Below are 16265 nucleotides of genomic sequence, written 5' to 3' on the forward strand. Positions count from 1 at the left end.
GATTACAGGTGTGTGCCACCACACATAGCAGGGTGTTGATTTAATTTTTTTTTTTGAGACAGACTAAACTGTTAAAGTGAGTATCCCACTCATGGCATCCTCCTGCCTCAGCCTCTCGAGTGCTGCGATTACAGGTGTGTACCACTATGCCTGGCATTTTTTAAAAAAAAAATCTAGGACACAGCTTCTTAGGGAGGTAGCAGAAGATTGTTAACCTAAGAGATTTTTCCAGGGCAGACAAAGGAGACAAGGTGAAAAAGTCAGAAACTCAAATTCAGTGGGTGAAGATGGATCAAAGAGCAGATAGGTATCTGGAATGGAACAGGGACTCAGGCACCAGACAGCGAGGACAAATGTTACCATGGGCTTATCAGTTCTCCTATAGCTGCTATGCTGGAAGCCACCCTTTTTTTCCAACACCTCTTTTTGGAGCCCACAGCCCACTCTAATCCCCGTACTTCTACTTCTCTCTTCTCCACTAGACATTCTATTTGTGCTCTATGGGTCCCCTGTCCGTTACTAAATGAATTCTCTGCTTCCTCAATTTCTTCACGGAGCCCTCCACGGCGGACACCTTTTCAGAACATCTTGCCAGTTCACAAGGACTTTCACAGTGCTCTCCTCACCCGTCAGGGCAGGCTTGTGGCTTCCACTCTGTTCACAGCGGCTGAGCTCCCCAAGCTCCCCGCCAACACCCACTCTCTGCTGGCCACAGACAGCTAGAATTGGTTTCTGTGAAACACCACCAGCGACCTCGCTAATCTGCTTCACCTTCTGGTCTGAACTGAAACCTGGCTTTCCCCTGAGGTTACTACTTCCCCTGCAGTCTTTTAAAGTAGAAGCTATTTTTTTCTCCGAGTGCTTGCATGTAGAGAGGCACTAGCAGGCTTTTTCTAGTTCCCCAAGACCCTTCTAAGCAATTTCTCCTTTGTTCTGGTCTGAAGAACTCTGCCCCTCGGAGGATCATGCATTCAACTTCTTGCCTTCTTTCTTTTCATCTCTGTCATTTACCAATGTGGTCATAGCCTCACATTTATTAAAAACTTTGCTCACTTCTTCATCCTGAGGGTGGAGACAGAAACGGATCTTGCAGACTCTGGGGACCACCTGGTCAAAGGCCCCACTTCTTAGCTCTTGGATCTTTCCAACACAGCATCTTCACTTAGGGTCCACTTAATGGGCCCCCCACCACCACACCCTGTGCTCTGACACTACGGGAACAGCCCTAGCCTGGCCATCTCAAATGCTATCACTGTGCCCAGCCAACTCTCTCCTGATGCAGTCTGACGAGTTGAGGCTTCTGCTGTGTTCTCAACCTATTGGATCAACTTTTTACTTGTTTCCCAGCAGCTCTGCTTTCCCTTTCTTCCTCCAGCGACCCTTCATTCCGATTCCCAAGCTCCACACAGTCAGCCACAATTGTGTTTTGTTCTGTTCGTTTATTCATTTATCTATTACAAGTATTCAGCACATCTTTATCACATGTGTACTGTGTGCCAGGTTCTATGGCTACAATGACCTGGCTTTGCCAGGGAGCAGCTTACAGCCCAGGAAGGAGGGACATCCCAGTAGTCTCCCGCATAAATGTTACGAGGACCCAAGGGCCCTGGAGGAGACCTGGGGCGTGGCCTGGTGGGGGGAAGGAACATCAGGAAGAAGAAACATCGTAAGCAAAGCTGGAGTGTGGCTTGAGGAAGTGAAACGAAAGCCCTGTGTGGTTGGAGACAGAAAGCTAGAGAGTAGAGCAAGGTGAGGCTGAGTGAGGAAGATCTGCATTTTGAAAAGACCACTGGCAAGAAATGATTCAGTGAAACACAGGGGTTTTTTCCAAGGCAGTGAAACTATTTTATATGATATGTAATGGTTGATACACCACATTATATGTTTGTCCAAACCCACAGAGCTGTTCAAGAGTGAACGCTAATATAAACATGGACTTTAGTTAATAATAAAGAATTAAGCTGGGCATGGTGGCATGTTCCTGTAATCCCAGCAGTGAGTTCAAGGCCAGCCTGAACTACTTAGTGAGACTCTATCTCTAAAAAACAAACAAATGAAAAAAGAATCCATGTTAGCTCATCAGTTGTAACAAAAGCACCACACTGGGCTGGGGATTTAGCTGTGATTCTGCCGCCTGCCTCGCAAGTGCAAGGACTGGAGTTCGATCCCCGGTACCAAAAAAAGAAAAACCAAAAGCACCACACTAATTCAAGATGTTTGCAATATGGGAAATTATGAGTGAAATATAGAGGGGATATAAAAGAACATTCTGTACTGTGTGTTCATTTCTCTGTAAACTTATAGAACTTCTCTCTAAAAAATTAAGTTTGTTAATTAAAAATAAAAACAGTGAGGCGACCATCACTGGCTGCTTTGAGGAGACTGGAGGCAGAGAAACATAGGCAGACCATTATAAAGCAGCCTCAAGTCAGGTGCAGTGCGCATACCTACAGTCCCAGCTACCAAGGAGGCTGAGGCTGAGGGATCACTTGAGTCCAGAAGTTCCAGGCCAACCTGGGCAACACAATGAGGCCCTGTTTCAAAAAGAAAGAAAAAAATAGGGAGGGTAGGGAGAGGAAGGAATTTAAAAGAATTAAGATGTGCGGTGTATATGTACCAGCTCTCTGTGATGAATATAATCATTATGTACTGCAAACATGTACTAATAAAAATAAAAATTGAAGAAAGAAAGCGAGAGGGCCAGGGATTTAGCTCAGTGGAGCTGCACCTGTCTGCCAAGCACAAGGTCCTGAGTTTGATCCTCAGTACTGAAAAAAAAAAAAGAAAAGAAAGAGAGAAAAAGAGAAAGAAAACTGTCCCAGAAGTCTAGACACATGAAGATAGTTCTCAGTCCATGGTAGTTATGGAAAAAAGAAATGGCTAGAAGGTGGGTTTACTGTTGTTGTTGTTGCTGTTGTTGTTGTTGCTGTTGTTGCTTGAGACAGGATCCCATTATGTAGTTCAGACTGGCCTTGAAACTCACTGTGTAGTCCAGGCTTGAAACCTGCAGTGATTCTCCTGCCTCAGCCTCCCAAATGCTCCCACATGCCTCCCACATCCAGCTTTTAGAAGATGCTATTAACAAAACTCAGTGATGGATTAGATATGGGGCAGGGGTTGACAGCCACTGGGGGTTTTGGCTTGCCCAACTTGGTGATGAAATGATGTCATTTACTAGTATGGGGGACATAGGACAATTTTATCAACACCATCACTATATAAGAAACTATCAAGGACAAGGATGCTCACTAGGCATGAAAATGTGATGTTCATGTGAAAGACATTTCATGCCTGCGTTTCAGCCCTGATCTTGATCATTCCCTTCCAAACCTCATTTATAAGCGAGGTATCCCATGAGGGTTTTTCTTTGTTTGTTTGTTTTGGTTTTTTTGTACAGGGGCTAGAATTTGGGACCTTGCACTTCCGAGGCAGGCAGTGGCACCAACGAGCTAAATCCCCCGCGAGTCTTTTTATTTATGGGAATTGAACTCAAGGACTGTTGAGCTACATCCCCAGACCTTTATTATTTTTGAGATGGGGTCTCACTAAGTTCCTGGGGCTTGACTTGGACTTGTGATCCTCTGAGTAGCTGGGATTATAGCGTGTCCTGGTCCATGAGTCCTAGTCTTGCCTCGACATTCATTAAAATAAAAAAGATTAGTTCTCCTCTCTAGGCCTCGGTATTTTCAGTGAGACCAAGAGTAAGCTGAACCAGGTGGCCTCCAACGGGTACTACAGATTAGGGACATGGATAGTCGGGGGGCTCTATAAGTGAGGTCTTCGGATACGGTGGTCCCAGAGGGAGCTTAATTCTCCACGTACTGTTATCTCAAAGTGAAGCCTATCTTCAGACAGTAGAACACACGCACCAACAACCCGTTCCCAAAGCAGAGTACATGCACTCCGGGACCCCAGCCCTAGCGTCAGGAAGCTCCCGGAGCGCGCTATTAGCGCTCGCGTTCCCGCGGCCTCCTCCTCACCAGCACCAGGGCGCGGAACGCAGCGCCGCCTGGGCCGCGCCAGCTCTGTTGCCGGCCTGCAGTCACTGTGTAACTAAGCGGCTGCCTTCCTCTGACTCTGAGCAAACGCCCTCTGTGGTCCCCTGCGGGAGGACTCGCGGTCAGAACGCTGCTTGTGCCGTGATGCCTTTGCGTGGCTTGTCGAAAATTCCATGGCTTTTCTAAAATGCCTCGTGGAGAGCGGCCTAAATAATAAAATGCCTCGTGGAGAGCCGGTGCTGTGTTGAAACCCAGAGAATCCCTGAGAAACAGGCCTCTAGCAGACCATCATTGAGATATCCCTATCCAGGGCCGTGATCCTTTGACACAGTTTCCCCAGCTTCCCTCTGGCCATCATTTGAGTGATAAATGAAGCCTTGTGCTATGTTCAAACCCCTCCCGCTCTGCCCTGCACCCTGCCGCGAGCCCCTCAGCCAAGGAAGCAACCAACAAGAGTGAAGAGTGGGAAAATTTTTTGCCAGGTATTCCCCAGACAGAGGACCAACATCTAGCATATATAAAGAACTAAAAAAAAATTAGGCTCTCCAAAGGAAAGACCCAATCAAAAGATGGGCAACCGAAATGAATAGATACCTTTGAGAAGAAGCACAAATGGCCAATAAATACATGAAAAAATATTCAACATTGCTGGCCATTGGAGAAATGCAAATTAAAACTATCTGAGATACCATCTTACCCCAGAAAGAATGGCTATCATTAAATCTAACAATAACAAATGCTAGCAAGGATGGGAGGGGAGGACTCTTCTACATTGTTTGTGGGACTGTGAACTAGCACAACCACTATGGAAATCAGTGTGGAGAGTCCTCAAGAAAGTAAAAATAGAAATTTGACCCAACTGTTCCTCTTCTAGGTGTCTTCCTCAAAGGGTTAAAATCAGCAAGTTACAGGGATAGATTTCTACCCATATTTATAGTAGCACAATTTATAATAGCTAGATCTTGGAAATAGCATATATGTCTACCAACAGATGAACAGACAAGGAAAATGTGGTACTTATACACAATGGAGTACTACTCTGCCATAAAAAAGATAAACTTGAGGCATTTGTAGGTAAATGGATTCAACTTGAGAACATAATGTTAAGTGAAATAATTCTGGCACACAAGATTAAGTATCACACAGTTTCTCTTTTTTTTTTGTATCAGGGATTGAACTCGGGACCTTACGCTTGCAAGGCAGGCACCGGAACTACTCATACAGTTTCTCTTGTATGAGAACCTAAAAACAAAGCAAAACAAATATATATAAACATATATACTTATATAGTATATATGTTTATATATATATGATCAATAAATAGGAAGTTGGGAGAAGTTCAAATAATTCCCCAAATTACCTACTCTGTTGTTTTAAAAATATTTTTATATATGCTAATTTGTTTCATTTATACTACTAGTTTCTCTTAGTTCACTGAAAAGAAAGTTTTGAGCTATTATCTGTTAGTTTCTTGTTTGTATGAATCTTTTCTATGTCTTATACTCTGAGTAACTACTTGGAAGATAATGATACACAGTGTATTAACTATTGTTCTCCTCTTATTATTTTGTTATGAAAGTGTTTTTTTATAAAATAAAAAAAATTTATAGCAGTTAATGAAGCTTGAATAAAATGGGAAAAAATGAAAAACAAACAAGTGCCCTCAAACTTTCTCTTCCACAAATGAGCGAGTTTGCTCTGATGAAGTCCTTCTATTTTTTTTTTTTTTGTACCAGGGATGGAACTTGGGACCTTATGCTTTCAAGGCAGGCGGCGGCCAACACTGAGCTAAATCCCCTGATGAAGCCCTTCTATACTTCGATCCCTCCTCGGAGTGTAGTGTTTATCCCCCTGTGGTAAACATGCCAGTTCTATACAATGTCCGCTACACTGTGATTTCTTCTTTCTAAGGGAAACTTAGGCGAGTCGAACTGGGTTCCTGGCCAGCTGATGTATTAATTATCCTTGGTCAAGTGCTAATCCTTGCTTTAACAGCTGTCTGGGCTTTAGGAGAGGAGGGTTTCTGTGGCATTAACCAGAACAGGTCAGGCTGGTGCTCCTGAAGGTAGCTGATCCCTAGTGTCCAGCAAATGGTGCTAAGGGTGCATTTGAACAAGGAGCTGAGTCCATCAGAGCACAGCTGAGCATTTTTGTAACTATTTGATCTCTCTCCCTCCCTCCCTCTCTGTCTCTTTCTCTCTCTCTCTCTCTTGTCAAATGATGAGCTAGCTGCATAGCAGCACAGAGTAGGTGTTCATTACTTACTTTTCAGACTAAAGAACAAATGTATGAATAGGGCTGAAAGCCTACAGAGTCAAGAGAAGCTGGAGAAGTCAGCAGAGGACTTAAATGAATCAAAGGTTTGACTGATCCAGTTCTGAGTCAGCCACGTTCTGAGTAAGCAGAACCTGTGTTGCAAACAGACACCCGAGGAGATGCCATGAGAGCCAGCAGTAGTGAGCAGAGCACGCAGGCACAGAGGGAGTGACTGAGTCACACCCGAGTGGATTCACAGACTTGTGGCTGAGGTTTTGGGATTGCCTTACATCCACAGGCACACCCCATTCCTGTGACCCCAATTGCTCATCTTCCCCTGGGTTTCCGTAAATATGCATCTTTACGATAAATCATTTTTTACTAAAGGTAACCTGAATGAATTGCCACATCATGGTAGTCTCGGCTTTGGGGAGATTTGGGGACAGACAGGTGCCCTGAGGAATCCAATTATTCATCCTATGAAGAGCAAGATGCCTTCTGTGAGCCTCGTGGTGGCAGACTCTATGGAAACGTTCTGACATCAGAATTTGAAGTGGAGACACAGCTTAGCTCAGTCTTGAACCTTGTCATCCATATCTTATTTACCATATTTTATTACCACACATTTGTTCATTTCTGTTTGTTTTGCAGAGCTGGGGATCAAACTCATGGCCTTGGGCATGCTAAGCAACTGGTTACCACGGAGCCACTAAGTTATGGCCCTAGCCTCCATTACCTTTCTTTCTCTGTTTATTTATTTAATAATACTAGAGATTGGAACCAGGGCCTCATACTCTGCTATGGAGCTGCATCCCCAGACTTATTTATTTATTTTGAACCCAGGGCCTTCACACTGAGCTAATTCCTCACACTTTAAATCTAAAAATTTTAGACAGATTTCATTAAGTTGCCCAGGCTGGGCTCGTACTTTTGATTCCCCTGCCTCAGCCTCTCAGTGCTGGGATTCGAGGCATGCACCACCATGCCTAGCTCCCACGTTTTTTGACAGGGTCTCACTATGAAGCCCAGGTTGGCTTTAAACCGGCAATCCTCCTGTCTCAGCCTTCTGAGTGCAAGAATCATAGGTGCGTGCCCCCATGCCCAGCAGAAAATCATTATAACTCCTCAATCAGGGCAAATTGGCTACATCTACATCTGAAATAGGAGCTTAGAAAAAATTATTTTTAAATAATATTTATGAAGAGTTAGAAAGGTAGTTGTTTTTTGTTTGTTTGTTTGTTTTGAGACAGGGTTGTACCATGTAGTTTAGACTGGAATTGAACCCTGTGTAGCCCAGTCTGGCCTCAAACTCATTCCAGTCCTCCTGCCTCAGCCTCCCAAGTGCTGGGGTTATAGGCATGTACCACCATGCCCAAGATAAATCATTTTGATCCCCATCAGTACCTACTGCTTGATCATTATGAATCATCACTGGTTAACACTGGACAGCCAAACTGTCAGTTACCCCCATAGTCTTGACCCCATTTTGATGCCCATATATGAATTTTCTATTGCTGCTGTGACACACACAGCGGCCTAAACAAACAAATTTACTGTCTTATAGCTCTGTCTGGTAGAAGTCAGATATGGACCTCATGGGGCTAAAAGCAGAGCTGTATTTGTTCCCTGAAGCTCCTAGGGAAGACTCTGGGTGCTCATCTGCTTCTACAGGACGCCTGTATCCTTGGCTTGAGGTTCCCGGCTTCCCTCTTGAAAGCCAGCAATGGTGAGTCTTGTTTCCTTCCTGACCCTCTCCTATAGTACATCTCCCTCCTACTGCTCTCAGCTAGGACAGGTTCTCTGCCCTCAAGGATTCCTGAGGTTAAATGGGGCCCACCTGGAAAATCTGGACTAATCTCCCCATGTCAAGGTTGTTAACCTTCATTACATTTGCCGAGTCCTTTCCAACATGAGTTAACATATTCATAGGTTACCTTGGATTTGGACATAGATCTTTTGGGGCAGCAATTACTTGGCTACAATACTATAATTACCAATTCCTCTGTGTTCTGATAATATCTAGCTAGGAACAAGGCAGCAATCAAGTGTGTCAAAAAACTCCAAGTTGCTAGAAGGAGGGGGCCTTACAATAAGAAATAGGATATGGCTCTTTCCACTGAAGGTCAACAGGAAGGGAAGAAGATTCCCACGTATTCAGTGTCGTTCACTTGAGTGTGTCAGGAGAGTAGATTGAGCTCATTTACCCTTCACAGCAATTCTTTCCAATGAATAGATCTCCATTTTATAGTTGACAAAAGTGACACAATTGGATATACCCCAGGCAAAGGGCTCCCTCGTGGGCTTTAAGGTGGGCTTTCTTGGACTCTTGTTTTCTTTTCTTTCTTTCTTTTCTTTCTTTCTTTCTTTCTTTCTTTCTTTCTTTCTTTCTTTCTTTCTGACAACCTCTTACTATGTTTCCTGGGCTGGTTTTGAACTCCTAAGTCAAGGGATCCTCCCACCTCAGTCTCCTAACTGAGATGATAGGCATACATCCGCATGCATGATAGGCATGGACTCTTTAAAGGTGGAATTGGGCTGGGCATGGTGGCACATGCCTGTGATCTCAGCACTTGGGAGGCTGAGCAGGAGGATTGCTTCAAGTTTGAGGTCAGCCTGTGCTACATAGTGAGTTCAAGGCCAGCCTGAACTAATAGCGAGACCCTGTCTCAAAAAAACAAAACAAAACAAAAACCCAGAAAGACTACTAGACATCCTTATTTTTTCCAAAAGAGACATGGGTAATCCTGCCATTTCCTTAAGTGAAAAGGCTGTGAATCTGAGCACTGCCAGTAGGGACTTACTGACCAAATCCATGCTCCAACCCATTCTCTCTTTCTCTCAATGTCACTCAGTGAACCTGGATCCAGGAAGCCCGAGAAGACAGCCTAGAAATACCCTCCAAGAGACCTGCTCACCCCTCTCCTACCCAGCTGGCTCCTATCACCAGCAAGCGTAGAGACCAGGCTCTCTAAGGGTGTCTTCTCACAGGCGAGCGAACTAGAACGGCCTCTGAAACCAGGAGTGGGTGTCATTGCTGTGTCCTGAGCCCTGCCCCTCCTCTGTGGGGCTGGGGACCCTCCTGTTCTCCCCCGACTCTGCCTCTCTTTCCACACTTCCCGTGACCCTCTCTGAGCTGACTGTTTGATCAGCAGCTTTCCTTTCTGCAGACTGTTTGCCTGTACTTTGGTCATCCTATCTTGTTCTGCCCTCTGATATCTATTTACTCTTGATTTCTGTGGATTAATTGGCCTTTGTCTTATTACTGCCCAAACCCTTGCATTTCTGGTTGTGGCCTTGTTCTCTCAAACTCTCAGCCTGCTGTGCCCTCAGTCAGAATGCCATTTCTCTCCAGATTCCTATATAGGCAGAGCCTGCACAAACCACTTTGGAGCCAGCTTCCCTGAGGCCCTTCTAGAATCAAAAGCAATTTATTGAGATCAGCAATATTCTAGGATTGTGATTTTTTTTCTTATTCTTTCAAATTCTTAATGTTTGGATTTTTTAGTGTATAATGTGATTTTGGTGTTTAATTTGTATTGTTTGTTTGTTTGTTTTTAAAGACAGGGTCTTGAATGTAGTCCAGGTTGGCCGTGAACTCATGATCCTCCTGCTTTAGCCCCCCTAGTGTTGGGATTATTGATGTGGGACACGGTGCCTGGCTAACTTGTGTTCCTGCATTGCACTCTTCTGCACTTGAGAATGTCATTTGGAGAAGCCTGGCCATGTGCGATTCCTTTGCTATAGTGGTACCTGTCCCCTCTGCAAGTAGAAATCCTGGTGTTTGGGCAGGACATGGCCAGTATGGTCACAGTCAACACCACCCGGGTCTCCGCCCCTTGGTTCTCAGGTGGGATGGAAGGAGCACCCCTGTGGGCCCAGCTCTGAGGAGCCTTGCGGGAGGGCATTCTGGGATGAGTTAATTAGTTGGCTGGATAAGGCAGCTTGTAGGCTTCTGAGCACGGAGCCACAAAAATCTGAAGGACCCTGCCAAGGGTTGAAGCTGGAATAGAAGACCAAGATTACCTCAGGGAATTGCTTAGCTAAAGTGATTAGGCAGAACAGCAGAAGCTAGGCACTTGATGACAGGATGGGAATGGAGACCATCAGGTTAGAGCAAGTGGTTTGCGTAGAAAGTAGGGGGTGGAAGTTAGCAGTCGTAGGCTTTCTACAGAGGTTTTTTTCAGCTTCTATGAATTAGGAAAGAGCTATGGAAGGGCTGAGCTATTTTAGACAAAATCTGAATATACTTTCCACTACTCTGCTTTCTGGCTCCTTTGTTTTGGTTGCTCATATCCTGTCTCCATCTCCAAGCCCTCCTCTGGCTGTAGGATTTGGGTTCCAGGAATATCTCTCAGTTCTGCTGCCTTCTATGATCTGGACATGTTCCATTGTCTTAGGTGAAAATTTGTATGCTTTAACAGACATCTCTGCCCCAGCCCTTTAAATAAAGGTTGACTGCATTCCCTTCCTCCAGCCACCATCAAGCCAGGAAGGTGGTGACCCTGGAGAGAAAACACAGGAGCCGGGGGACCGAGCAAGCCCATGAGAGTCCACCATCATGTTTGGGGTCCTGGGCCCCCAGCCATCTTCTCTGCCACTCTGCCCCTGCTCCAGTCTGTTCCCCTCTGGCCTGTGTTATGGTACCTGGAAAACTCACACAAGTTGGCTTGGGAATCTTACACAGGGCCCACTAGCATCTCTCTGTCCTCCACCCCAGGAAGTCCTTCAGGATACAGTGTCCCTTTGCTCCCTCTTGTTCCTTGGATCCCATGTTCTTCCATCTGTATTGCTTTTAAACCCTCTAGGACAATGAGGGTTACAGGCATCCTATTTTGGTTCCTCTAGGTTGCCAAATACCATGATTTCTACTTGCAAAGGAGGTGGATCCCCGTTACAGCAAAGGAGTTCCACATTGCTTGGCTTCTCCAAATGACAAGTGGGAACAACTAAAATCCTTGTACCCAGCCGCTAAACTTGAGTGTCTTTTATAATTACATTTAAGGAGAAAGCAAGGGCATTTTTCTTTCTATCATTGGCTCTATTCATGTATACCATATATAGAAAACACATGAATTACAAGTATACAGCTGAATGATTTTTTGCAAAATGAATATGTCCCTTCCATCAGTACCCAGCTCAAGAAATAGCACATGATCAGCACCTGATCCTCTCATGTCCCCACCTGGCCACTGCTCCTCACATGAAAACCACTTTTCAGACTCCTAACATGATTTCTTTTGCCTATTTTAGAATTTCATATAAATGGAATATATATTATTATTATTTTGTGGGTTTTTTTGTTTGACATTATGTAGGATTCATCCATGTATATAACTATTGCTCATTCCTTTTTTTTTTTTTTTTGGTATCAGGGACTGAACTCAGGTCCTTGTGCTTGCGCAGCAGAGGGCGAAACCACTGAGCTAAATCCCCGGCCCTGCTCATTCTTTTTTATTGCTGTATAGCTTATTGTATGAATATATAGTCTTTATTCATTCTATTACTGTTGGACATTTGGATTGTTTCTAGCTTTTAGCTATGATGAAGAACCCTGCTATGTACATTCTTGTGCATGTCTTTTGATGAGCATATGTATGCATGTTTGTTGGGTATGTGCTTCAGAGTAGAATTGCTGGGTAAAAAGTATGTGCATATATTCGGTTTTAGTAGATACTGCCAAACAGTTTTCCAAAGTTGTAACCAAGGAGATTCTTTTATTTTTCCTAAACCTCTGGGAGTCAGAAGGAAAAGGTTACATAGCACCTGCCTACCTCTGCATCCCTTTGGCTGCTGGTGGTGGCAGGTGCAGTCTGAAGCCAAACTTCCTTCTATTCTGGATTGATTTTTCCAGACAGACTTTCTTCCCAAGGCACAGGGCTAGGACAGTACGTGCCACCTACATCCTGCTGGCTGCCAGAATCCTGCAATATTGGACTTAACATGGAGAGCCTCAGCTAAGTCAATACCGGACACCAAGCCAAAGGGGTTAGCATAGCAGAAAGCTGGGCAAGAGGTCAAAGTCCCAAGGCCCGAGGAGAGTACAGTAGGGAGCGGAGTGGAGTTGACAACAATAAAGAGGGAGCTGCAGAGATCAAGTTGGTACATAGGGCCTCGAACCCAGGGAGAGGAGGAGAAAAGCAAAAACAAAACAACCACCACAAAACAAGCAAGCAAAGATAGTGGAAATGGGCCTGTGGTTCATGACTGGTCTTTACCTACCAGCCTGGCCTAGAGTGACACTGGTCAGCCAAGTTGAAAGACATGAAAAATATGAAACAAAACAAAGCTGAGTAAGCCCTGTCTGGAAATGTCTTTTAAGAATAATTGCAAACTTCTGGGAACTTGAATGGAGAATGTGGGGGTGGAACAAACACGGTTTTCTGACGGAGACGTACTGTTTGTGTAACACAGTTCTCCAGGTCGGCAGCCCTGCTGGATGGAGACAGATCGCTGGGGCCTCGGGTCCCTTCGGTGTCTGTCAAGGACGCCCGGGGGGGCGGCGGGGGGGGGGGGAGTCTCACAGGCACTCCGAGGGAGGGCCGATTCGCGGACTCATTTCGTTAGCCCCAGCTGGTGCACAGCCACTTTTCTGCTGAAGAGGGGAGAGATGTCTTCCTCCCACCTGTTCCATAATTAAGCCACAAAAAAGGCCCTGTTTCCTCCGGTGCCTCTAACGGTACAGCACTTTCATTTGAGTTTGTTTTTCACTTAAACAAAAAAACAACCGAAGTGACAATGTGAGTGACTTCACAATGTGCCGTAATCAAAAATCATCTCTTCTCATTTTTGCCAGGCACTTCCCCCACCCCCACCAACCCTTTAATAACAAATACTTATTGTGTGGCCTTGAACAAGTTACTCAACCTCTCTAACATTTAATTATCTCTTTCTTTTTTTTTTTAAGGTTTTTTGAGACAGAGTCTGGCTATGTATCTAGTTCAGGCTGGCTGGCCTTGAACTCACAGCGATCCTCCTACCTCAGCCTCCCATGTGCTGCGATCACAGCCATGTGCCAGCACATTCAACAGCCTAATATTTAATTTTCTCATGGGTAATATGGAAAGAAAAATACCAACCTTTCAGACTTATTGTGAGGATAAGATAATATGTATAGGGTCTAGAAAAGGGACATTTTCAAATTCCCCTCCCCATTTCCCATTTTCCTTCTCCCGTAAGGGAAGAGTGGCTTTGACCAGGCCATTTTCCCCAGTGTTCAGGGCCATGTGGGCTGTGCGTGAACCATGTACCTGGTGTAGCTCCTCTGGGGCCTTCTGTCCATCTCCAGCTACCAGTGCCTGCTGTCAGAGTTGGAGAGAGGGAACAGCCAGACTTGGTTCACCTTGGTTCAGCTGGCATCCGTTCTGGGTAGGCCTGGTCCGGGCCATCCTGCTGGGGTCCAGTGCTGTCCCCTTTCCCATGCACTCACCCCTGAGTCTCTCCTCTCTGCAGTCCTCTGTGATGGTCAGAGGGAGGTAATGGCCACAGGCTGAGGCAGAACTCAGGCCTTCGTGGGGTTCTTGACTTAATGTGCTCTAATTGGGTTCCAAACCAACCCTAACCTTCCACATTGTTGATACGATATTTTGGTTATCTATTGCTGTTTAATAAAAGCCACTCTTAAAAATATTTTTTAAAAAAGGTCTCATGATAACGTGGATTGGCCAGTGACGTCCTGCCGGTCGGTTCCGCTGCTCTCATCTGGCTGTGTCACTCCACTGTCGCCGGACATCTTAACTCATGTCTTACCCCTTCTCAGCGGTGTGTGGAGGCCAGGCTCTCAGGGATGCTGGCAAGGCCAGGCCTCTTGCTCTTACCACATGGCCCAGGGCACCTCCCTCTCTGCTTGAATTTCTCCAAAAATGGTGGCTCAGAGTATGAACGTGGAAGCTTCCAGGCCTTTCTAAGACTTAGGCCTGGAACAGGCACAGCATCTCTGCTGCCATATTCTGATTCTTAAAATAAGTCATATGATGCCACATGCCTGTCGTCCCAGCTACTTGGGAGACTGAGGCAGGAGGACCTAAGGATTACTTTGGGTTCTTTTAAATTTTTTATTTTATTTATTTATTTATTTAAGATCTCAGGTTTGAGGCCAGCCTGGGCAACTTAGTGAGATCCTATCTCAAAAATAATTAAATAGCCAGGCATGGTGGCACACATCTGTAATCTTAGCACTCGGGAGGCTGAGGCAGGAGGATCACCGTGAATTCGAGCCCAGCCTGAATTACATAGTGAGACCCTGTCTCAAAAAACCAAAAAAGGTCTGAAAAAAAAAATTTTTTTTTAATGTTAAATAAATAAATAAGGCTGGGAATGTAGTTTAGCAATCTCTGCCTTCGATCCCCAGTACTACAGGAAAAAAAGTCATTGACCCACCCCTGGCTGCAGGTGAGGGGTCTGTGTATGAGCATCAGGCCAGAAGGCAAGCTCCACCGGGCAGCACTAATGTAACAGACTTCATAGGAAATGTCAGTTTTATCATTTATCTCTAGTTACTACGTTGAGTAACTGAATACCTTGTCCCTCCCAGCTCAGGGCAAGGTGCCATCTCCATCAAGTGTCTTCTGAGCGGTCAGGGTCTTTGCCATGGCGCTGCTCATGCCCTGGGCACCTTCAGTGGCTCTCTCTGTGTGAGGTCTCATTTATAATCATGCAAATCAAGCCTTTGTCAGCCTCTCTGCTTAGATTTGATCTCAGAGGGCTGTGGAAAAGTTAGATAAAATCATCTGTGTACATCGCGTAGCGTTATGTGCCAGTAAATAAATGACATGGTAATTGTTTTTTTTTTAATTATTAGTATTTTGTTACTACCAGAGTCTCCAAGGCATTGCACAGACTATGATAAAAATGTAACAAGATGGCTTTGCAATGTCACAGCTCCCTGGGGCACCTGAGTGATTAGTGCTCTAGAAAGTGAGGAAAATGCTGAACTTGAGATAGCAGGGACAGAATGGGTCATCAGCTGTCCACAAACAAGATAAAAAGAGAAGCAACCCCTGAGTCCATTGCAGGAAGTGTCAAACCAAGAACAACTGAAAGAAAACATGGAAATAGTCTGAGATCAGATGCATAGGAAAAATAATTTAGTGGAAGACATCAGAACAAGAGGAGGAATTGTTTATTTCTTAACAACCAGGCTCCCAAAGGTGATGGGGCCAACCTAGGAGGAAGATTATCTAGAAAGGAAAGAACGAAGCTTGTGATGGCTCCTACCTGTAACCCCAGCAGTCAGAGAAGCTGAGCCAGGAGAAATGCATATTTGAGCTGATCCCGGTAATTTAGCAACTTAGCAGGATCCTGTCTCAAAATAAAAAGGGCTGGGGATATACCTCAGTGTGAAGGCCCTGGGTTCAATCCCCAATGGGGCGGGGGAGAGGAAGAAGAAGAAGGAGGAGGAGGAGAGAAGAGAAAGAAAAGAAGGAAGGGAAAAATAAAATGAAGAGTGGCATTTCCAGCTTGAATCAACCAGAGCCAACTAGATATTATTTTATTTATTTATTTTGCAGTAGCAGATGAATTTTACTTCTAGCACCTAAAGCTATACAGAAGTACACTTTATAAACTTCAAGGGACGGTCGTATACATTCAATAAAGTGACACCTTTGCAATACCACTCAGTGTCTCATAATCAGAAATCTACTTTTGAATTATGTAAACACAATCCACAGAATTAAAAACAAAATCAGAAGCCAACCACAATCATACTAAATTGCCAATTAAAAGTTTTACACTTAATACTTGATAAAACAGTCAATATCTTTTTTTTTAAACAGTCAATAGCTAGCCAGGCATGGTGGTGCATGCCTATAATCCCATCACTGCAGAGGCTGAGGCAGGAGGATCGCTGTGAGTTCGAGGCCAACCTGAGCTACATAGTGAGTTCAAGTTCAGCCTGAACTGCATAGTGAGACCCTGTCTCGAAAACAAACACATAGGCAGAAAGTCAGTATCTAGCAGGGATTACTGAAAGTGGTGTCAGAGTGTCATCCTATTGTAGTCTGAGGAGAAAAT

At 44.8% G+C, this 16265-nt stretch overlaps 1 protein-coding gene across 2 annotated transcripts in view; it reads left to right on the forward strand.

Moving 5' to 3' along the window:
• The window catches only part of LOC110346858 (uncharacterized), a 137009-nt gene that overhangs the window by 117587 nt on the left and 3157 nt on the right, over positions 1-16265 (forward strand). Inside the window, exon 7 of one of the 2 annotated variants that reach the window (XM_087191870.1) lies at positions 7819-12738. The exons of the other annotated variant lie outside the window; for it this stretch is intronic. Coding sequence (XP_087047996.1) covers positions 7819-7831 — 13 coding nt within the window. The 3' untranslated portion in view covers positions 7832-12738. Of the gene's footprint in view, positions 1-7818; positions 12739-16265 lie in introns of those variants that run through there. 2 annotated transcript variants of the gene reach the window in all.

The sequence above is a fragment of the Heterocephalus glaber genome, unplaced genomic scaffold (genome assembly GCF_053883595.1).
Source record: "Heterocephalus glaber isolate CG9 unplaced genomic scaffold, H.glaber_assembly_v1.0 deba00001564, whole genome shotgun sequence".
Classification (NCBI taxonomy): Eukaryota; Metazoa; Chordata; class Mammalia; order Rodentia; family Bathyergidae; genus Heterocephalus; species Heterocephalus glaber.